The sequence below is a fragment of the Danio aesculapii genome, chromosome 22 (genome assembly GCF_903798145.1).
Source record: "Danio aesculapii chromosome 22, fDanAes4.1, whole genome shotgun sequence".
Classification (NCBI taxonomy): Eukaryota; Metazoa; Chordata; class Actinopteri; order Cypriniformes; family Danionidae; genus Danio; species Danio aesculapii.
This window is the reverse complement of record NC_079456.1, coordinates 32,384,180-32,409,233: the sequence shown is the minus strand read 5'-3', so window position 1 is coordinate 32,409,233 and position 25,054 is coordinate 32,384,180. Positions and strand designations below refer to the sequence as shown.

The following is a 25,054-nucleotide window of genomic DNA, read 5'->3' as shown; positions in this document are numbered from 1 at the left end:
TGGCTTTTAGCTGCTAGTGTGAGTGTAAATATGCTAGTGTGACCTTAAAAGTTGTTCAAGTTGCTGTTGGAAATGCTTTATACTTGAGCAGTGTGACATATTTGTGAGGTAATAGGGATAGTTGTCATTAAAATTTAGCATTTAAACATTAGGTTGCACTAATAGGTGGTTCGGGGCAGATTGTTTGTTAAAATAGATAGATAGTTTGTAGCTATTTGGGTATTGGTTAGCATTAGCAGTTAGCATGTGGAGTTCTGTTCATTCCAAGGACTTAATTTAAAAGGAGGAATGTATAAGTCTATTTTATGATAGGGCTTGTGGCTTTTTAGTTGTTAGCATTGGTGTAAAACAGACTAGGGGCCACTTAAAGTTTAGTCCACATCAGTTAGAAACCTTTTTTTTATTCCCATTTAATTTTGACAGAGAAAATCAAATTTGGTTAGAATTGGTTTGTGGCTTTTAGCTGTTAGCATTGGTCTAAATAGGCTAGTGCTCACCTAAAGGGTGTTCCATATTATTTGCTGTTATTAACCTACACAGTACAGTGTGACATTTCTGAGGTAAAGAGGATTTTGACTGGAACTAAATGATGCATTGGGATATAAAGTTTAAATAAATGAATAGTACTTACCAGGTTGTAGTAATAATAGCTTGTTAAAATAGTGACTAAGTAGCTATTTGGTTTCAAAGTTCATAGAAGTTTCTATTCCCAACAAAGACTTCATAGTAATTCAAAAAAGAAATTAAATGTAAGAAGTGTAAAATAGACTAGAGCTAACTTAGTTTAGTCCACATCAGTTAAAAACCCATTTACCTTTTTTCCCATTTAATTTTGACAATAAAAATCGAGGTAGTGGGACATTAAGTTGAGATAAATGGATGGTATTTACAACGTTGTTACATTTAATAGTTTATTTAAAAAATAATGACCAAGCATTGTAGCTGTTTGGCTGTTGGTTAGAATTAGCAGTTAACATATGCAGTATCTAAGGTTCTGTTTACACCAAAGATTTCATAGTTTAGAGCATTTTATCAAGCCTTTGAGTTGGCTTGTGGCTTTTAGCTGTTAGCATTGGTCTTAATAGGCTAGTTCTCACCGGAAGTTTAGTCCACATCAGTTGCTGTTGGAAACCCATTTGTGCTGTGTGACATTTCTGAGATAAAGAGGATTTTCACTAGAAATAAACAGTGTATTGGGACATAGTTGAAATCAATGGATGGTACTTACCAGGTTATAGTAATTGTAACTTGCTAAAATAATGACTGAGTAGCCGTTTGGCTCAACAGCATTAGCAGTTAATAGTCTAAGGTCCTATTCACGGCCAAAAAATTAATAGTAATTTAAAAAAAGAGAGCATTTTATAAAGCCTTTGTATTAGTTTGTAGGTTTTAGCTGTTAGCATTGATGTAAATATGCTAGTGTGTGCCTAAAAGGTAGTCCATGTCATTTGCTGTTGGAAAATTATTTTGTTTGACATTTCTGAGGTAAAGAGGATATTTGACAAATTGTTAGCGTTAGCAATTCAATGTCTGAGCATATAATGAAACCTTTGTGATGAGTTTCTGGCCTCTAACTGTCAGTGTTTACAAATGCAGTATGCTAATGTTCACCTAAACATTTAATCTTATTTACTTTTTGAAACCCAACTTTGGATCTATTTTCTTAGATAAAGAGCTTTATTTAACAAGAAAATATGGTGGGATGTTATGTTGTGGAAAATGAGTGCTACATAAAAATGTGTCTAAGTAGCTCTTTAGCTATTGCTTAGCAGTAGCAGTTAGCATGTAAAGTCTAAAGTTCCATTCAGACCAAAGTTTTTTTTTTAATGAGTGCATATTATCAAACCATTGTGATGGGTTTATGACTTTTATCTATTAATGTTGTAACAAATGTGTTTGTGTAATGCACATGTATAAATAGGATGCTTTTGGAAACTTAATTTACATATGTAGTTTGACATATTCGACATATTTGTGAAGTAAAAAGGATAGCTGACAAGAAAAAACTATGTATTGGGGCTTTAGTTCACATCAAATTAGTTGTACAAACTGTAGTCTATCAGTTTTATCTGCTAAAAGTGACTAAATAGCTATCTGTTTAGCTTTAGCGGTTAGCATGTGAAGTCTAAAATTCAGTTCAAAGACTTTAAACATAAATTAAATAGAGCGTATTGTCAAAGCATTATGATTAGTTTATTTTTTTGCTCTTAAAAAAAGCCCAAAGTTACTAAAAAAGCAGTCCGATGCCTCTGAAACATTAATAACATTTTGTTAACTATGAATGTACATCTGGTTTGTATTGTGAACGACCCTTACCGATGAACTGCAATAATATTATACATCATGATCAAAGTCAAAATCTTTCTTGTTTGTTGTATTTCTAGATGCGGATGAAGAAGGTGAAGTAGCCATTAGCATTTCATGCTCTCAGCTTCACATGTACGGTGTGTGGGATGGTGGACTGGCCCGTGACGGCAGTCTGTTATCCAGCACAGAGGAACCCGCTCCTTCCCTCCTCTTCCTCATGGTGTCAGATGCTCAAGCCAGGCTGCTTCGGAAAGAGCTGTCTTTGCTATACAATTCACACACTTCAGGTGAGGCCTCTACTAGAGAGATATCGTTTTTGTGATTTTTTTATTTTTGATATATTCTATTTTACAAATCACCCAAATTTGCTGCTAAATTTGATTACATTTGTTTGTACTATGAAATACAAATAAATGGGTTAGGTTAGGTTACTTTATTTATACACAAAGGTAGATTTGGTTTGGTGGATTTTGATTTGGTCAAGAGTCCTCATTTCATAACAGTGCCACACAGAAACTTGCATAGTGACAACATCAAATTGACATAAAGACATAAAACATAGACATACAAAACACTCTCCTCCAATAAAAAATAATCTCAAGTGTCCAGCCTCCTCTTATTTACATTTTAAATGTAAAATGTAATGTATGAAAGATCCATACTATTAAAAAAAAAAAATATATATATATATATATATATATATATATATATATATATATATATATATATATATATATATATATATATATATATATATATATATATATATATATATATACCTACAATGACACATCAGTGTATATTTTATTGTATTAATAATATATTTTCAGATTAATGCTCCAAATTTCAACATTACATAGTTCGACCTCCTGTGAAATTTGTATTCTTTTTCAAATATTCCCAAGTGATGTTTCACAGAGCAAGGACTTTTGCTTCTGGATTTAGTTTTGGATGAAATAAAACCAGTTTTTAAAGGTTTAAAAATTAGTGTTGTGGTCAATATTATTATCCCCCCTTAAGCAATATTTTTTTCTATTGTCTACAGAACAAACCACTGTTGTCCAGTGACTTGCCTAATTATCCTAACTTGTCTAATTAACCTAGTTAAGCCTTTACTTTTGCACTTAAATCTGAATTCTAGTATCTTTACAAATAAAATTACTAGTAAAATGTTCTGTACTGTCATCATAGCAAAAACAAAAGAATGAGAAAATAGTGATTAAAGCTATTGAAATGTATTGGAAAACAAATATTATCTCTATTAAAACACATTTGGGAAATATTTTTAATATACAGTGGTCCCTCATTATTCGTGGGATTTATCCTCTAAAAATAACTCGCAGTAGGAGTATAAGCGTATATGCATAGCGCAAAAAGAGTATATGCAATTAAGTTTCTTGGTGATGTATTGGATCATAAAATTAGATGGAAACTGCAAATAAATAATGGGAAATCACAATTAGTAAAAACTATTGGTGGGCATAAATTCCTTTGTTTAATTTAGATTAATCTCACTGTAATCTTCGTATTAATCTACATTAAAATGGCTCATTAGAATTCTGCCGAAGGCATTCAGAATATGTTTGCTACCCAAATAATGACTAAAAGTAAGTCTTTGAGAATGGGTTTATCAAGCCAGGTGGCGCATTAGACCAGAGGCTCATCTCCTGTTTCCAAAATGGCTCACAAACTGCTTGAGAAACTGTTCTACTATGATAATTGTTGATGAAAATAAATTATGTTAAATAAGATGTACTTGTGTTTACTGACTGTATATTCAGTTAAACATGAATTTTGAACTGTAGGCCTACATAAAACAGCGATTTGTGATTACCTTAATCCGACTAAAGTCATAACTGAACTAAACAGAAATGGAATTAAGACGTGTGGAGTATGCATATATTAGTGGCATTACTGAAGTAAACACTGCGATCAAACTATTACAGTCATGGAGGACTTTTTGCTATATTTTCCGACAAGATCCACACACGGCTGTCAGTAAAGGATCGCACACACACACACATCGTGAAATGTGGAAGTTTTTTCTTTCCATTTGGCTTGCGTTATTAAATTCCATAACACTCAGCGTCTAATACCCGAGTTTGTCACGGGGGCATGAATGAAATGGTCATGAGTTAAAGTGAAACTGCCGTACTGCAGTTAAAGTGACCCAAAATTACCTGAAGTTCTTACATGAAAGCACTTCATATAAACACCTTAATTATATCATTGTCTATTAAGGCGAATAACTAGATTACTGATGTCCATGTTAGCGTAGTCAGTAGTGTCTTCAAAGTAAGTGAAAGATCCAGAAGGGCATCCTGCTGATTTGATTCAGAAGGGCACTTTTTTGTCAGACGGCTCACGGGTCAGGTATACATTGCGCTAAAATACCAAGGTGAAAGTCATCAAAGCTTGTGTAGAATAGACCCAGCTCCCAACCAAACTTTAAGAATAGTTGAACGGCGTTTTTTTTTTTTATAGTGCGATAAGAGTCTCACGTTAACGCCGATAATGGCCCACCACTTGTAAAAACTTTAGCAATAGTCTTTAAAGCAATAAATCAATGTATGTATTATATAACATGCTTATGTTGACATATACGAGTTATTGTGTTGAAAATTTGGGGGAATACATATAAATCTAATTTACGATCCTTATGTACAATGCAGAAAAAAGTAATTAGGCTGACAGAAAATGTGGGGTATTTGCAGCATACAAATCCTTTATTTTTTAAATTGAAGATACTTAAGTTCAAAGATTTGGTTAAATTTAAAACAGCACAAGTTATGTTTAAAGCTAGGAATAAATTACTTCCGAAATGCATACAAATGTTTCTTGAAGAAAGACAAGGGGGATATAATCTGAGAGAAGAACAATATCTTTGGAGGTTAATAACAAGGACAACTTAAAAATTTTTGTGTATGTGTCTGTATGTGGTGTGAAATTATGTTACAGTCTGGAACAGATTCTCAAACAACGTCAGGATATTAATCAGTTTAAAAAGTTGTATAAATGTATATTATTAAAGCAATTTAATGATGAATAGAGGTGATGGAAAAATAATAAAGTAAATGTACACATGGAATCAAACATATAATATGTCAAAGATGCCAAAAGGATAAAATAGGTCTCATGTAAAGCTCAAATGTCACATGCAAAAAGGAGAGATAAGTAAAAGAAGAAATAAGTTGAAGTCATAAACGAATGATGTGTGTGATAACGGGGTTGGGAAATAATAAGCCTGTGCTTCATCCTGCTCCATTTCAACCATGTTGAAATGTATTTTTGTTTAAAGAATGGTTTTATGTATGATTTTTTTTGTTCAAAATTAATAAATCAAATCGGCGAAATCTGCGAAGTAGTCGGCTTTATTTTTTTCCAATTATTATAGATGTTTTAAGGCTGTAAAACCCCTCACTACACACTTTTCTCAGCCAGGCATTAACATTTTCACACTTTTCTCTCTTGTTTAAACACCCTCAAAGTTCAAACTTTTGTAGAAAATTAAGTCCAGTATAATAGAATGACACCAAAGATCAAAACCTGTTGAGGTTTTCGCTGTCAGCAAAAGGTTTATAAAGCTTTTTAGCTTTTGTGCGGATAATGTTGACACCCAGCGTAATGTTCTTTTTCCTGCAGTCTCTGATCTACAAAACTAAAGCACACATGATGCGCTGCGCACATGACAGTTGGAAGTTACACACATCAGACGCGCATATTTGCACGTTATTTAAAATGAATTTATTTAGATGGCACTCTGTGGCGCGGCAGAAATATGAACAGTGTCCTGAGTCATAGCTGGACACCGCAGACAGCCGCTGATTTGTGGCACCGTATGCGTATCCTGATATAAACCTATGTTTACAATTCTAAAATGCATGGCGCTGCATGGTGTATCGTGGCATGGCGCATCTGTTGTGCGACCCCCTTTACGATAGTCTTGCTGCAGACAGTTACAGCCCTTTTTGCATCCTCACATTGCTCACACTGTTAGGTTAATTTGGCAAGCTGAGCATATTCTGTACTGTACAAGACATGGAGGAGATTGATTGGCAATGGTCTACAGTCAATCTGGACGCAGAACACTGTGATGTAAAAAAAAAAAGCAAGTCAAATTGCAGGACGTGACAGGTGAACCGCGTTATAGCAAGGGACTACTATAATTAAAATTTCGTAGGAGGGCTAATAATTTAAGTCAATTTTATAATTAATAAAAAAACACTCAACCAGTCCACATGTGTTTTGTGGACTTGAAGGCATTCGACCGTGTCCCTCGTGGCATTCTGTAGAGAGAGCCGTCTTGTCCCTGTATGAACAGAGTAGGAGTTTGGTTCGCTTTGCCGGCAATAAGTCAAACTTGTTTCCAGTGCATGTTGGACTCCGGCAAGGCTACTCTTTGTCACCAATTCTGTTCATAATTTTTATGGACAGACTTTCAAAGCACAGCCTTGGGCTGGAGGGAGTCTGGTTCGGGGACCACAGGATTTCATCTGTTATTCGCAGACGATGGTCTTCTGTTGGCTTCATCAAACATGGACCTTCAGCATGCACTGGGGTGGTTAGCTGCCGAGTGTGACGTGGCTGGGATGAGAATCAGCATCTCCAAGTCCGAGGCCATGGTGCTCCACTGGAAAAAGGTGGTTTGTCATCTCCAGGTTGGAGGAAAGTTCTTACCCCAGGTGGAGGAGTTCAAGTATCTTGGGGTTTTGTTCACGAGTGAGGGAAGGATGGAGCGTGAGATTAACAGGCGGATTGGTGCGGTCTGTTAAAGAAGGAGCTGAGCCGAAAGGCAAAGCTCTCGATTTACCGGTCAATCTAAGTTCCTACTCTCACCTATGGTCATGAGCTTTGGATCATGACCGAAAAGAAAAGATCTCGGATATAAGCGGCTAAAATGAGTTTCCTTGGGAGGGTGGCAGGGCACACCGTTATGGATACGGTGAGGAGCTCTGACACCCGGGAGGAGCTCTGAGTAGAGCCGCTGCTCCTCCACATCTAGAGAAGTCAGCTGAGTTGACTCGGGCATCTGTTTCGGATTCCTCCTGGACGCCTACCTAGGGAGGTGTTCCAGGCATGGCCCACCGGGAGGAGGCCTCGGGGAAGACCTAGGACACGCTGGAGGGACTATGTCTCTCGGCTGGCCAGGGAACGCCTCAGGATGCCCCCGGAGGAGCTGGAGGAAGTGTCTGGGCATAGGGAAGTCTGGGGTTCTCTCCTAAGACTGCTGCTCCGCGACCCGGCCCCGAAAAAGCAGTAGAAAATGAATGAATGAACTCATAGTTATTCAATAATGAAAAATAAACAAAAAACAGGCTTACTAACCATATTGACCAGTGGGATTTGCTGAAAATTATTCATTATTCACTTTTTGATATGATTTATGATCTATAAATCTTTTTGACAAGATATATTAGCAATAATAGCTTTAAACAACTGTCCAAAATTCTGCTCCTCAAGACATGTATGTAACATTTGACCCTATTTTCTGATTGGCTGTGATTACCACCACATGTTCAGTTAGCTCAGAGTAATTTTTCAAGCTGTTCTTAGTATACAAAGTATACACACACACACACAAACACACACACACATACACAGCCAACATAGTGAGGCAGTCTTAATGGCACCATGCTGTTATCTCAGCGGTCGTCATTTGTGTGATGAGTTTTAAAGCATTAACTTAGAGGCATTACCTGCGGTATGTGTGTGTGCATGTGTATATTTGGAGCGGAGATCTTTAAAGGATTAATTCCTTCATTAAAAGATTTGTTCTGTCTTTTTAATCTGTTGTTCATGTGTTTGTCGTTTTATTATATGTGTGGCTAGTTTTTTTATTATTAATTTTGGCCACTCAACAAACATCTGATCAGGTTTAAATGCTACAGATAAACAAATAAAACCAGCCCCATTAACAAGAAGTAATAAAAAGTGTGTTTTGTGCTGTGTTTCTCCAGGACAGGCCTGTCCGTTTGTCCTGCTGGTGTTGAGTGGTCAGCTGGATGACCTTCAAGTGGCTCTGTTGTCATCTCTCATGGATGTGATTGGGCTGAGATACGCTCAGGACTCTCTGAGTAACTCTGTATCCTGGGCTGATGGGCTCAGTCGACTTCACTGTCACCCACAGGGAGAACACTTCCTTTCACTGCTGGGGCAAAACTACAAAGACACGGGGCAAGACACAGCAAAGGTCAGTCTGTTCATCTGACTGTCATTTCTTTGTTGATTCATGGCTGATGTCTGTCAGTCTATTCATTCATTCATTTTTTTGTCTGTCGAACCTTTTGTCTTTCCATCAGTATTCCATCATCCATCCATCCATCCATCCATCCATCCATCATCCAACCATCTTTGTCCATCTTCCTAGCAGTAGCAGGAACCATCTTATTCATCTTTATTCTTCAGTGTTATTGACTTTGCCTACGTTTAGTCTTTCGTCTTTATTTAGCCTTCGTCTGTTCATTCACTGACTTTTCATTGTCTGTCCATCAACCCATCATACAGTTTATTTGTCCATCTATCCATCAGTCTGTCTGTCTCTCTCTATCCATCCATCCATCCATCCATCCATCCATCAATATTTCCATCCATCCATCTTTCTCTCTATCATCCATCCATCCATATTTCCATCCGTCCATCTTTCTCTCTATCATCAATCCATCCATATTTCCATCCGTCCATCTTTCTCTCTATCATCAATCCATCCATATTTCCATCCGTCCATCTTTCTCTATCATCCATCCATCCATCCATCCATCCATCCATCCATCCATCCATCCATCCATCCATCCATCCATCCATCCATCTCTCCATCCATCCTTCCATCCATCCATCTATCCTTCTATCCATATTTCCATAAATCTTTCTCTCTGTCCATCCATCCATTTTTCACTCCAACTGTCCATCCATCTTTCTCCCTCTCTATCCATCCATCCATCTTTCTCTCCATCCATCCATCCATCCATCCATCCATCCATCTTTCTCTCTATCTCTGTCTGTCTGTCCATCCATCCACCCCACAATTTTTTTGCCCCTTTATTTCCATCCATCCATCCATCCATCCATCCATCCATCCATCCATCCATCCTTTTGTCTCTTTATCTCTGTCCATCCATCTATCTCTGTCTGTCATCCATTCATCATCATTTTGTCTGTACTTCCATATAATCATGCAACCATCTATCCATCCATCCATTCAACCATTTGTCTGTCTGTCTATCTATCTATCAATCCGTCATCATTTTGCTCTGATTTCCATCCATCCAACCAATCGTTTTTCTCCCACTCTATCCATCGATCCATCTATTCATCCATTTTTTTCTCTTACCAACCATCCATCCATCTATCCATTCAACCATTTGTCTGTCCATCTATCTTTCCATCCATCATCATTTTGTCCGTATTTCCATCCATTCAACCATCTCTCTTTGTCTGCCCATCTAACCATCTATGAATCCATTAATCATTTTGTAGAAACATATAGATAGAGTGGTGTATAGACAGACAAAGGGATGGATGGACGAAAAAGGAATAAAAGACCGTAAAGCTTTCCTCGTTTTTTTCCATCCTTCGTTTAGTCACTTCCTTCGTCCATTCATCCACTTGTTTTATTATCTGTTTGTTTATTCATGCGTCCATCATCCATCATTCCTTCCATCAATTCTTTTTTTGGTTCTCATTCCGTTCTACCATCCATTCACCCATTCATCTCTTTGTCCATTCATTAATCCAACACTTAGTCTGTTAGCCCATCCATCTATCTGTCCATTCATTCATCCCCTTTCCATCCATTCATCTGTCCATCTAGCTACAGTACAACACAGTATGACTCTGCATTTATAATTCAACCATCCATCCAGTCTTTCATTCACCATTTTTTTTTCTGCCATCTCTCCACCCATTAGTTTCATTGGCCATTAATTCATCCAGCAATTAATCTATTTGTCCATCCATCCATCTGTCCATCCCCTTTCCGTCTGTCCATCGATCCATTTATCACTATGCATTCATTTTCCAACCAGCCATCTGATTTTTCCCTCACCCTTCCTTTATCTGCATGTCCATCAATCTCTTTACCCTTCCTACAGCCTTCATTTGTCTATCCATCTATCACTCTGTGCATTCATTTTTCGGTCCACCCATACATCAGATCTTTCATTCATCCCTCGCTCAATGCCACATATATAGCATTCAATGGGTTGGCCAGATATTGGCAGAAACTTGAGTGCAGGCGTGATAGAGGCACCAGAGTTATTATACGGCCCAATATAAGAGCAGCAGTGAGGTTAGCCATGGTCCATGGAGACTCTGTTGCTGCGTAGATATGAGACAGAGAAGGAAAATTGGCTGCTTTTAGGAATAGTAGCGGAGCAGTTCCCTCTTTCTGTGGAAGTGGCCATTGTGTCACTCTCTCCAGAGTCTTTATGACGTGGGTGGCGGCTCTTTGCTGTTGCATTTTGGGGGTACTACAACTTTAGTACGTAAGTGGGTCTTTCTTGGGGCAACATCTGCGTGTGGGCGTCAGGGTTTCTGGGGTGTGACACTTCTCTTATTTTTTCGGTTTCAGCGGTGCCAGCTGGCAGTGATGGAAGTAGGCCACCTCAGACGCGTTCTCCTTTCTTTTCTCTTCTTGCGTTTTACGAGCTGGCTCAGCGCTCAACAGAGATGGAGCCGTCTATCCACCACTTTTTTCATTTTCCCTTTTCTGAACCCATAATCACTCTCAAGTCCACAGTGCACTTTGAGTCCATCATGTTTGCTCTCTTTAAATTTTCCCCATACACATTTACAATCCTCGTTACAGAAAATTCAATGCAATTTGCATGCTTGAATGAAAACCATAACCATAGGATGTCATGCTTAGGGCCAGACTGAATCTGCGGACATTTTTTGCCATTTCTGCGAAAAATTTTGTAACAAATCTGCAGATTTTTGTGGAATTATTTTGGGAGTATCATAACTAAAAACTTAATATATGAAATAAAAAATGATACCTTTTTCACTTTTATTTAATGTTTACAATGCAACTCCAATTAGATCCTCGCATTTGGTCAACAAAGCAAGTCTCTCATATGATATATCTACTAAAAGACAGAAAATATTACTTTACAAACTGCATTGTAAATAAATCATATGAACATTTTCATATTAGTTAATAATATCAGTCAAATTGATTTAAAAACTGGATAAATATAAATTTGTACACATTTACACAAGTTAATAAATAGACTCAATGATGGACTAAAAATCTGCAGAAATCTGCAGATTTCTGAGCACGCAGATTACGTGTGGGCCTAGTCATTCTTTACCTACAAGTGGTCAGGTTTTAAATCTGATATGACCTTTTTTTTCTCAACAGGAGAACGCAAGTGGGACCAACAGCTGGCTCAAAGAGCCAACTGCTCGCAGACCCCTACGGAGCCACAGCAAACCACAGAGTTTACCACGCAGGTATGAGATTTAACATTTAATGCCTAAGACCCCCCAAAATCATGATACCATACTTATTTATATAGGCAAATCCAGAAGTTGACATCATCCTGGTACCCTCAACAAAAAACCAATAGATATTTTCATTGGGAGTAGTGCAGAAAATTGCTATGTTTCCATCCAAAAATGCGAATTAACTTTATGCACAAAAATGTATTATCGCATAAAAGACGTGCGAATGAAGCAGCGTTTTCATCCAACGAGTCAAATCGAACAAAATCGTCACTTCCTGATTAACTACCGCCAAATATCAACAGTAAAAACGGAATTTGCTGTGATAAGAGAAGCTACGTGAATTTTTTCTTCATTTAATAAATTACTTGCGCCTCAGAAGGCAATCCTGACTTGCAGTGAACACGTGGTGGCATTTGAAGGCATGAGACACGAAGCACAGATGCTCTTGATTCTAGAGGTCATTAATAATATAATAACACTAATACTGAAACGGTTAAGGAGTGACCAAAACAACATTTCAGATGTTTTACAATGTGCTTAGCCTGCTGGTTCATCCATTTACACACATTTTTATCATCACATGATCTCATAACAAAATCACATGACCTTTTTTATGCACATATTGGAATTTGTTCAGTAAAAGTGTTTCCATCGTAGTTTATGCGCATCTTTTCTTAACGAATAAAAAGTTTATTATACTCAGTTATGCGCATATGTTTTGTATGCGCATTTTCTTTAACTTATGGCCATCTTGAGATTTCCATCAACCGGTTTTTTATCCGTACATCCAAAATGTGCATAAAAATGGGTGGATGAAAACATAGCTACTGACACCTATGAGGAACCCATGAGTCTGATGCATACGCAAATAAATTGCGAAATTTATGCATAAATAGACGCGTGAACATTTTGAATTTACTTGCATCATTTGCGCATAAAATTCACTTCACAACAGACATGGATTCATCTCATGGACAGGGCTTCTGTCTGCCCGGTGACTAGTTTCATTGCTACATAGATTTTTATTGAGGAAGTAACTGTATTTATGTGCTTTAGGAAGGCTGAAAAACAGCATAGATTTGTTCAGCAGATATTTTCAGAGGTGCACCCAGCTCTAAAAGTTTATAGACTCTTCCAAAAACTGTACCTGGAGGATGGAAGCTTTCAGGCGTGCTTCCGACTGAATTTGATGAGCTGTTGCCTGGTGTAGACAAGAGGATTTCCCCTCAGGACACCAACTGCAGGCGCTATGTTATAATCTCACCCCTACAAGAGCAAGCTCCTGATTGATTAAAGATCAGATTTTCCAACTCGAGCAAATGGTGCGATTTCAGGTTAAACCCAGCAAATGCGCATAATGCTCAATTTACACGAATCACGTTATTTTGCGCCACCTTGTTTGTGCGAATCACACCACAGGATGTCTATTTGCGTCTTTGCATTGATTAACATGGAAATAATTTGCTCTTGACACTTCATCAAGTAATGGTGAATGCTCCATTACACATTTTGTTCATCATGAAAATCCATAATAAAAAACGTTTGAACACTAGGGTTACATCGATACATTGAGTTTGTACATTTGTATATCAATAATAAATAAAAAAACATAGGCAAAGAGGCAACACTATTTATATTAATATACACTAGATTGATACTAGTACATCTAAAAAATACCAAAGGGCATGTCAAAACATGCTGACAATATTTTAGCAATGCTAAAACATTGCAGCCATCCAGAATACCATCTTAAATGCCTGACCATGCTTTTGCAACCACATAGAGCATCCTAGCAATCATAAACAAGTCTGTCTGAGAATCTTTAAAGCTTTACATTTTGAGCTTTTAAAATGACTTTAAAGCCTAAACTGCTTCCTATTTGAACCACTTCAATCTTTAAAAAAATGTTTGTCTGTCAGGTTCTCCACCCTTCCAAAACATATAGTTAAGCATCCCTAACATTTCAACTGTTTAAAACCACCTCAGACATTTTCGGTTTGACTGAAAATGGTCTTTTTTTTTGCAGTTCTGTTTGATGCCACTTGAGGTGTAAAAATGACACATTTCACCTTTCATTTCTCATGTGAAAGCAATGATTAAGTCATAAACTCAGCAGTTGGAACCCAAACGTTGACGTTCTCTGGCCCTTTTGAGAGGTTTCCATCCCACTAACTTTCCGTCAAGTTTCCATGCAGGCAGTGAAATTTAGATTTAATTTGTAAGTCAATATTGATATGTCACAATTAGCGAAGAGGATTGTATTTTTGGAAGCTGGAGTTACACTTTCTATGAGCAGCTTGTTCGAAAATGTTCCACCAGGCTGATCCAGTACCCGCCTCCACCCTCCAAAGGCGGAATTACGGTGACAACCGAGGACCTGGAGTGCCTCAAAGATGGAGAGTTTCTTAACGACGTCATCATCGATTTTTACCTCAAGTGAGTCTGCTGGTATTTTTGGGCTTGGGAAATGAGTCAATATTTTCCCATCCACTTCTGAAGTTGTGACGTGTGTAATGCTGTTTCGGGTCCAAGCCTCTACTCGTTTGGATTGAAAAAACTCTCTCAGTAGTTGTTTATGACATTGTATAGGCATATCCAATGTTGGGTAAGTTAAAAACATTACTAATTACATAATTACAAGTTAAAACTTAATGATTTAGTGTAATTTTCTAATTACTACGTCTGAAAAGTAATTTAATTAATTGGTAAGGAAATTTTATAACTTGGCTCAATACCAAAAAAAACTAAAATTACTAAATATTAAAATCCCTTAAAATCTCAAAACATATAAAATAGAAATTAAACTCTTTAAAGCCTTGGTATCAAAGAACTAGAATTGACAAAAACTGACCGTGATGTGGCCTTAGTGTGCACACACCAAACGGACAACAGCTGACCGAAACATTCCATAACTGGTTATTTCACACAATAATGGGCCATTTACTTCATTGGTCGACCTGATTTATTGGCAGATATTTGTTGATAGCAGCAAATTTACGCAAATTTATCACTAATTTACATTTTTTGCTCATTTAACTTTATTTTACATTCAGCCACGTGGCTTGTACGCAAATAGGGAGTTATGTGCACATGCTGCAATTCACTTTTTCTAGATGCAGTTGAAACATCTCGCCACTAGAACCAACCAATCAAACACCCGGCACAAGATGTGTATAGTGCAATTTGTTGCTATTTTTAGACCGGTGCAACCCTCATTTTCACTGTTTGTGCCACACTGTTTAAATAGCAAATCTATTTGCACCACTTTGTAGACTCATTGGTGTACCGGTCTAGAAAGGAGGTGTGTCAAGGTGTATTGTTTACGTGTTGCTATTTTGAGGAACTGAAATAGATGACTAACAAAAATCTGGTCTAAAGCCCCGCACAGAGCACGTTAGTTGTGCGCCTATGTGAGTCCAAATGCTTACACATTGCTTAATAGACACAGATGTACAGCAACACACAAATATCTTTACATATGAAAAAAATGATTATTTTCTACATAAATATAAAAACCAATGCCTCCATGCCTCCTTCACCTCTGGGACTTTTTTTAGTTTATTCATGCCAATTTGCATTTGTATAATGTTATTATTAGCAGTATTGTTTATTATATGCATATTTATATTTGTTTCAATAAAAACAAGTTTAGATTTGTCCACCTGTTGGGTTTTAGAGACGTATGTGCCACTATATGCGTCACTATATAACTCAGATTACCACACTTCATTATTATTGTTCATTTATTCATTTGCTGGAAATTAGAACTGAATTTAGATATTGTTTTGAAACAAATCTTTGTGCTTAACAAACAAAATTAAATGGGCTAATGGATGTCTTCAGTCTATGTTAAGCTGCTTTGACACAATCTACATTGTAAAAGTGCTATATAAATAAACATGAATTGAGTTGGATTGAAACATGAGGGAGTTTCCACCGTTTTCTTATCCATGAAAGTAAAGGAGTAAAAAGTAAAAGTAAAGTAAAGAGAAAGTAAAGAGGCCAAATGGGGTAGGATTGTTCTATATCCTCATGCTACAGATGATCTGTTAAACTGTTTTCTCGCTAGTGAAGTGTTCAGTTTTTCCACTTACAAAATCTGCCATGTAAATAGAAAATGCGATATGGCGCACCATAACTGACTCTAAAAGAGAATGAGCCATGAGTTAGACCAAGGGCCAGGGCGCAGAGCGTATTTTTCCATCCTTAAAATAACAAAAGTGGATTCAGACACACCTTTAATGCTTTTGCGCCATGCGCTTTAGACTTTGCGCCTAAATCGTAAAAATATAGCCTTTTGTATGGATTGTACACATTTTAGTAATCTTGGTGAGCTAATTTCCTCTGACAAGCATAGAGCCCCATAAATAAATCATGCATCAGAGCTGCAGCGAATGTTTTTCATTGGTAGTTCCTCAGAGAGTGCGGATGATGGTTGCTTAGCAATGACAGACGCCACAGAAATGCGCAACCCCAGAAATGAGTTAAAATTGGTGAAAGAATTGTCGTTTTCCATGAGGTTTAGATGCGATATGTGAATGGCCCCTAAAACAAGATCTTTTAGGGAGGAATTGATTGACTTAACTCACTGTTTGATACAATTCATGATGCTAATCTCACAAAATATTTTTTTTTTCTTACATAATAAATTTAGAAACGAACAAGTGCCCTTTTATTATAATTTCTCAAACGCAGCACATTTCATTTGTAAAATAAAAATATATTTGGTTAAAAAACAAAACTAACCAATTAAATAACTAACTAATAATAATAAGAATAATGCATATATAATAAATATATTTTATTAAAACTTAAACTTTTCTACTTTTCTTAACTTGAAATTATGTAAGTAAATTTGTTTATGCATTTTATTATTATTATTATTATTAATAAATAAATAATAAGTGTAAAGCACTTTGGATCAACTACACTGAAAAAAGGGTTACATGCAAAACTGTTGCAAACTATTTATTTGTGTTGAATTTAAACAAACAAATTAAATGTAATAATGTTCAACTTAATTTGTTTGTTTAAATTCAGCCCAAATAAATTGTTTACAACCACTTAACGTAAAAAAATTGAGTAAATCCAAGAAATCATCTTTGAATAGTTTTTTCAGTGTACGGTTGTGTAAATTTGTGCCTTAAATAAATAAAGTTTCCCTTGCCTATTATTATTATTATTGTTGTAAGAAACATCAGCATATATCAACATTTTCTAGCACAAACTGAGATTTGATGGAAAAAGTACTTTTGTTCAGCTGTTCAAAACATGCATTGCAATTCGTTTAACATCACAAATGATTTGAATCGTCACATATTTGAATCGATTTACTGGCTCACAATGAATCCGTACATAACTTTCTCAGACATCAGTATCTTAACCATTTATTAAGTTAAATGATTGTCTGAGCAACTAGTATTCAGCATGAATATAAACATTATATGACCATGATGTTCAGAAATGTTAAAGCACGCTATGAAAGTATATTACTACCATTTGTTGTCCTTGTTTGGATCCAGAATCTGTTAACAAGCATCTTTAACAAGCATCTACTCTAATACTGAATTCTCTTTCAGGTATCTTCTGTTGGAAAGAGCCGATAAAGGTATTGCAGAAAGATCTCATATCTTCAGCAGCTTCTTTTACAAACAACTTACTCGAAAAGACACCAGCGGCCCGGAAGAGGCTGGAAGCACGTAAGAAATAATTTAAAATCACACTTAGGGAATTAAAGAGACAGTAACACCAAAATATTTTTATTTTTGTAGTATATTTTTTACTTTTTTTTACTTTTTAGTGAATTTTGTTGCCGATTTGAAGCTTTTATGAATGAGTGTATGATGTTTTCCTGCAGGTCTGCATACAGACGACATCAGAGAGTGAGAACGTGGACACGACATGTGGACATTTTTAGCAAAGACTACCTTTTTATACCCGTTAATCATGAGTAAGTGAGGAATTTATATTTAAATCGCACAAATATACGATTTAGACCAAAGATTGGGTAAAAAAATACTTAAGATTTTTTTATTACGTTTACTACAATAGAAGCTTGTTACTGCCACCATTTTTTAATCTTACAATTTAGAAAAAAAGTCTTAATTGCGAGATATAAAAAATTATCTCACAATGTTAGCTTTATTGCTAGCAATGCTTGGTTTATGTCTTGCAGTTCAGACCTTATTTTCCAAGAATTACAACTTTTATTTTTTAGTGATTGCAGCTTTACAATCTTTTTTCCCCATTCTGAATTTATTCCTTGGACGTCTGAGTTTAGCATAATTCTTACATTATTTCTCTCAATTATGAATACATACAGAGTTTATAGCTTGCAGTTATGAATAAATTACTTGTAGTTTTGAGCATATTTCTTAAAATGCAGAGCTTAGATCATGCACTTCTTGATGACTGACTGGAGAACACATTTTAAGAAAATTGCCAATTAAAAATAAGAACTATTATTAAAAATGTATTGACACAAATTGATTAAAGGTTATAAAGAATAATTATAAAATGTATTTTGGAGGCTTTCTTTTCATTAGACTGAATAAAAAACACTTATAGTAGACAAGTATACAAGATACCAGAAATAGTGTAAATAACTTTTTTTGTTTGGGTTGTGGCTGGAAGGGCATCCACTGCGTAAAGCATATGGCAGAGTAGTTGGTGGTTCATTCTGCTGTAGCCACCTATGATAAATCAAGAAGTCGAAGGAAAATGAATAAATGAATGAACTTTTTTGTTTGAGATACAAACCATGTATTATATATAAGCTTGAAATTTACAACGTTGAACTTGAAATTATTCATTTACCCCAGGCAAATTCTTACTTAAACTTCTATTCAACCAGCAAGTGTTTTTGTTGTGGTTGTTGAGTGGAAATGACAAAGGGTTCTCCCAAAAGATGATAAAACAATGTACAAGATGTAAATTGTGAAAAAGATATTTCTCAGCTGTTATTTACATTTGAACAAAAAGTGGCATGTCCAAAATTATTCATACCCTTCTCAAAAATCAATAGAAAAGGCCTTTATTGGCTATTACAGCAATCAAACGCTTCCTATAATTGCTGACTAGCTTTTTGCCTGTCTGCACTTGTGTTTTTGCTCATTCATCTGTAGCAATGAGCTCCAACTCTTTCAAGTTGGAGGGTCTCCTTGTCATCACCCTGATCTTTAGCTCCCTCCACAGATTCTCAATTGGATTTAAGTCAGGACTCTGGCTGGGCCACTGAAAAACGTCTATGTTTTTGTCTGATAATCATTTCTTGATCACTTTGTCTGTGTGTTTTGGGTCACTGTTGTGCTCAAATGTTCACTGGTGCCAAAGGTCAAGTTTCTCTGCAGACTGCCTGATGTTGTTGTTGTTGTTGTTGTTGAGAATTTTGCAGTATTGCTCCTTTTTCATGACTGAGAGGTTCTTTATTTATGTTCTTTTATACTTTTAATATTTTTTTTCCTCAAAGTAATTTATGTTTGTATATTTATATTCAGTATTAAAATAGGTGGCAAGCTTTCAACATGAAAAAAAGCACACATGGCCAATCAAACCGACTAACTTTGTGTACTTTAAGCAACAGTAAACAGTTACGACTTATGAAGTTGACTTTACAGACTGTTCTTGTGTTTTAGTGACGCGTGAGGAAGCTCCATGTAGATGTTTGACATCTGACGATAAATCTCTTCAACAAGGTCAAATGACTCTTTAGCATCAAACTGCGAAACAGGGGAGCAGTGAAAGCAGCTCTCGTACTCCATGTGCTCATAAAAACAAATTGGCCCAGTGTTACGCACACCGCAACATGAACATGAACACACTCGCACGGGACAACAGGGCACAGATGATTCACCAGATTAGATTTTTAGCAGAACTTGTTCTAGGACAGCGTGATGTAGTCGATATGCATGGTAATCAGCAGCAATTTCGCAGAATTTTAGGATGACCCTGAACTTTGCTCAAATGAAATGAAAAGAAATAAATACAAATTTTTTATAAAACAAAAACAAAATAAAGATTAGATTTTTAATCTTTAAGTTTTAGATTAAAACCAAACAAGATTTAAATTAAAAACAAGCCATTTCAGAGAAAATACATTAATATTGTGTTTACATCAATTTAAAAAACAGATTTTATTTTAATGATTTATTTTACTTAATTATTTATTTTATATATTTAAATTATTATTATTTTTTTAATTGTATTATAATTGTTTACATTCATTGGAGCAACAGTCATACAATAAGTGATTTTTTTTTTACAGTTGTTTAAGTGTCAATTGTCGCATCCATCCAATTATTTTAAGGTCGGTCGCTCTTGTCTTGCCATTTGCCTGTGATTTGAATTTTTATTTACTCTTTATTCTCTCTCTTTTTTTGCAGTAGAAGGTCAATACACATTAAAAACTTTTTTTAGTTCATTTTGTTTTGCTATACTTTCGGTGTTCCACCCCCATTCTTTGTTTAGTAATATTACATGTAGGAAAGATTACATCTTACGTTTATTTATTTATTTATTTCAGAAACCGTAGAAAACATTCACGTTTGTTATATTTAGTTTTAAACCAAACATGCCTTTTATCCACTTTAAAGCAAATCCACATACATCATGTTTAGAGTATATAGGAAAAATCATCCAAAAGCATCATTATTCAGTCTTTCTGCTTCAGGATGTGTTTGGCAGTGTAAACTAGGCTTCATCACAGATCACTGACTTCCACTTCCTCTTTTATCTGTGTTTTCTGCTCTGTTTGTGTTTCAGGGCTCACTGGTACCTGGTGCTGATCTGTTTTCCTGCTCTGGAAAGGCCTCAGATTGTAGAGTGGAAACACAAAAGCTCAGTGTCCCAGGATGGGAGCCAGACCACCAAAGAGAGACCCTCTGGGGAATCTCAGAGAGGTATCACACAAACACAAACAAATGCACAAGGCAGTGTTGCCAGATGTACTGTAGCTGACTTTTTCCAGCCCAAAAGCTGTCCAAAACCCACCAAAATGCACGAAATCGCCCAAAATATTAGATTCATATTTAATTTTAATTTATTTAAATCAAAATGAGTCGTAATTTGTAATCATGCAGCAACCAACACCAGCAGTCACAGAACCATAGCATAACCAGGTGTCATCGAAACATTACCCCCTCTCACCCACAGACTGCACTTAATGGTTGAGTATGTTTTACTTTCGAAATTGGGTGTAAAATCATCCTATTTGCCGTTTTAACTTCTTTTGAACATAATTAGGTGCTGCTTGTCAATCAGACAACGCTTCTATGTTTGTTCTTGCTGTCAATTGTGGAAAAAAAAATTATCAATAAAAGTGTCATGACAAACCGCTGTGAGTTTAACTGCAGCTGCTGCTAGATGTGCATGCACACGAAGGGAAGTCAGATTTGTCCGGGGAGTCAGATTTTGATACAACTTTCCTTCACCTGCTCTTACGAGTGGGTCCACGCGGTTTGTGCTATGCACTGGTCACTCACTCTAAATGAATGGAGTAGGAGCACACAGTTATGTTTTGTTGAATAAGTTGCATATAAAACTTACGTTTCAAAACCACCCAAATTCAAAACCACCCAAATGTCAACCTGCCTTTATCCGCACAAATTCAAAACCGCCCAATCTGGCAACAATGACACAAGGTTTCTTTCTTTCTTTTAATGTATGAATTTAAATAATTGTGGTTTTACTTTTATGTTTTGTTTGATTAATTATATGTTTTTAGTTCATTTTAAAATATCATTAGTTTTGTTTCATTTATTGTATTATTTTGATTTAATAGTTATTTAATATTTTACATGTTTTATTTTAACACAGTTGCATATTATGGTTAAAATATTTTGCTGTCATTTAGAAACTAGCACTTTAAAATTTTGGTCATGTAGTAATTAAAAATATTATTATTTTCTTACATTTTTTCCTTTTATTAAGCTTCTTTAAAAATAGCATCTCCAGACATAAAATGTGCAGCAGTAAAAGACACAAGGATGAATGCAAAAAAATGAATATTCAAACACATAAACTAATAAATAATAGTAATCGATCTAAAAATTAACTAAATCAAATAATATTAAATAAAAGCTACCCTAAAAAAGGATGTTTTAAAAGATGATACTCAGGGATTCTGCATTGCAAATATCAGAGGGTAAAGAGTTTCACAATTTTGGTACCATTGAAGAGAATCTCCCATAGATTTTAGCCGTGCTGACTGAGCAGTTAAAAAGACCAGCATCAGACGAGTGTAAAGCATGTCCAGGATTATTTTAACCCAGTTGCATATTATGCTAAAATATATTTGCTGTCATTTAAAAATGAGCACATTTAAAACAAATTTTGGTCATGTAGTAAATGAAAACTTCTTTTTTCTTTTGTTTTTCTTCTAAAAAAATATATTTAAATATTTGAACTTTGATGGTTGTGATGTTATTTTTTCAATGAATTATTTAAGCTACTTTTTCATGTTAGGTTTATATTTACATATTTGACAATTCTTGCTTAAAAAGATATCTTTTTTATCATAAAAGCAATCTAATTACTTTGTATTGGTGGAAAAAAAATAACAGAATTATGAGGCAGAATATTAATCTGAAGAATATTCTCTGTTTTCTGCATTTCCAGAAAGTTCACAGCAACCGAAAGGAAACTTATCGAAACTCAGTGAGTCGAGATCCCACAACCTACCGGTAATTACACTATACACAAGTTATAAATACTGTTATATACAAATATTATCACATAACCTTTGCGTAAATGTATCAGCTAGTATTAATCTTTAGCTTGAGGTTTTTTTACAGTAATACAGTTGAAGTCAAACTTTTTAGCCCCCCTAATTTCTTTTCCCAAATTTATTTCCCAAATGATGTTTAAAAGAGCAAAGAAGTTTTCACAGTATGTCTGATAATATTTTTTCTTCTGGAGAAAGTCTTATTTATTTTATTTTGGGAAGAATAAAATCAGTTTTAAATTTTTTTCAACCATTTTAAGGTCAAAATTATTAACCTCTTTAAGATATATATATTTTTTCGCCTATAGAACAAACCATCGTTATGCAATAGTTTGCCTAATTACCCTAACCTGCCTAGTTAACCTAATTAAACTAGTTCAGCCTTTAAATGTCACTTTAAGCTGTATAGAAGTGTCTTGAAAAATATCTAGTCAAATATTATGTGCTGTCATCATGGCAAAGATAAAATAATCAGTTATTAGAGATGAGTTATTAAAACTATTAGGTTTAGAAATGTGTTGAAAAAATTCGGGGGAAAAAACGGGGGCTAATAATTCAAACTTCAGCTGTATATAATGTAAATGAAATAATCTATTTGTGCATTATTAAGGATTGCACCGTACACAGCTGCACAAAAGAGACCATCTGCAGGAGGTAAAATAAAAAAGCTTTGTCGCAGGTTTGTGTTAGCAGGCTAATGAAGGTGGTGTTGTTTCCTGATCCTCTGTGTGTTTGTTTGATCCTCAGGCCCTGCATTCTGATCATGGACTCCCTAAAACTGTCCTACCATCAGCGCACATACACACTGTTACGAGAGTGAGTCAATGGAGGAGTAAACATTTCTTTCCTTCATCTGCAATATTAACGTCTCATATTTAGAGCTCTCTTACAACAGTTGAGCAGCAGATTAATGCAGTCCAAGTACATTTGATAAAATAACCTTTATATTTCAGTAACAACAAATGAAAGCATGTGTTATTTAGACCAATTGTCATTTTTCGAAAGAAAAAAAACAAATAAATGATGATATATTTATTAGGTTTTGATAAGCATAAAAGAGAATAAAACAAATATTAACATTTTACAATTCAAGGAAACCGAAAATTTAAGTTACAAAATGTAATATGTTTTATTATTATGATTTAATATTATTATATTTAATAAAAATAACAATTCGAAATAAATAAATTCAAATAATTCTGAAAAATAAAACAGATTCAAATAAATTATATACATTATTATGTGAAATACGCTCTCAGATCACAATTAAATTACTTTACTAATTTACATCGACAGTTCTTTCACATGGAAAACACATTGAGTGGGTTTGTTCTCGTTTACACCAGAGATTGTATTTTGCGGAGGTTGCGTCCTTTTGGAGTTAACAAGAATCTCATGATGTTGTTTTATAAAGCAGTTCTTGAAAGCATTGTCAGGTATGGTATCACAGTGTGGTTTGGCAACCTATCTGTTCAGTGTAAATCTAAATTGATGCATCTCTTAAAGACAGCATGGAAAATTGTTGGGCACAATGAATATTTTAATCCTCGAGTTTTATATGAGAATTGTGTCCTCAATCAGGTGGAAAGGATTGGAAACGATCCAACTCATTTTTTTGTTTCCACATTACGAACTGCTTTCCCTCTGGTAGAAGATATAGAGTCCCAAAGTGTAGGTTAAACCGTTATAAGAAATCCTTTGTACCTGTATCAGTGGGTTTATTTAATAAGACTCTATCTTAATTAGCATTATACATTTTGTAACTGTTGTATTTTGTATTGTTTTTATTGCTTGTTTTTAGTGAACGTCTGCAGCAATATGGCGATGCCCATAACAAATTTCCTGTCAAGGACAATAAAGTTTTACTACTTTACTACTACTTTAATGCTTTGCTTCTTAGACTTTACACACCTGAAACTTGCCTATAGCACTTGTTCACTGCTGCTCTTATAGTTGTGTAAATTGCTTCCTTGTCCTCATTTGTAAGTCGCTTTGGATAAAAGCGCCTGCTAAATGACTAAATGTAAATGTAAATAAATTGTACTAATTCAGATTCCAATAAAACATTCGAATAAGCCATATGCATTATTAAATATCATTTGGAATTATAAATTGTAATAATTCAGGTTCAAGTAAAACAAATAATATACATTTTTACATTTAATATGCCGTCATTTCACAATTAAATAAATAGTATAATACTATAGTATATTAAATGTATTTAAATAATGCATAATATATAGTATACACTTAGTATTAAATAGTAATTTAAATGTATTACATTAAAACAATAGAAATGTATATTATAATATAAACTTTTATTTTTCTGTAATTTGTAATAAATATTGGTTAAGTATATATCAATAATTATAGATATCTATAGTATTTTACAAAATGATGTATTTTTATATATTGTGATACTTGTATGAATTAATTTACAAAACATTAAATGTATATTTAATAGTTAAATAATAAATCTAACAATATGTGACTTGTTTGAAAACTGATTTGAAGAGGGATTCAAATGTATTAAACTATTGTAAATGTATACAGCACTCAGCATATATAAGTACACCCCTCACA

General features: G+C 35.0%; 1 protein-coding gene across 2 annotated transcripts in view; it reads left to right on the top strand.

Annotated features, from left to right (window-relative positions):
* senp7b (SUMO specific peptidase 7b) overlaps nt 1-25,054 on the top strand; it is a 61,264-nt gene that overhangs the window by 31,892 nt on the left and 4,318 nt on the right. For both annotated transcript variants that reach the window (XM_056448137.1, XM_056448136.1), the window contains exons 11-20: nt 2,385-2,594; nt 8,265-8,497; nt 11,666-11,757; nt 14,071-14,187; nt 17,331-17,450; nt 17,609-17,701; nt 20,512-20,648; nt 22,366-22,430; nt 23,082-23,125; nt 23,219-23,287. In XM_056448137.1, the coding sequence (XP_056304112.1) occupies nt 2,385-2,594; nt 8,265-8,497; nt 11,666-11,757; nt 14,071-14,187; nt 17,331-17,450; nt 17,609-17,701; nt 20,512-20,648; nt 22,366-22,430; nt 23,082-23,125; nt 23,219-23,287 (1,180 nt within the window). The remainder of the gene's footprint in view (nt 1-2,384; nt 2,595-8,264; nt 8,498-11,665; nt 11,758-14,070; nt 14,188-17,330; nt 17,451-17,608; nt 17,702-20,511; nt 20,649-22,365; nt 22,431-23,081; nt 23,126-23,218; nt 23,288-25,054) is intronic.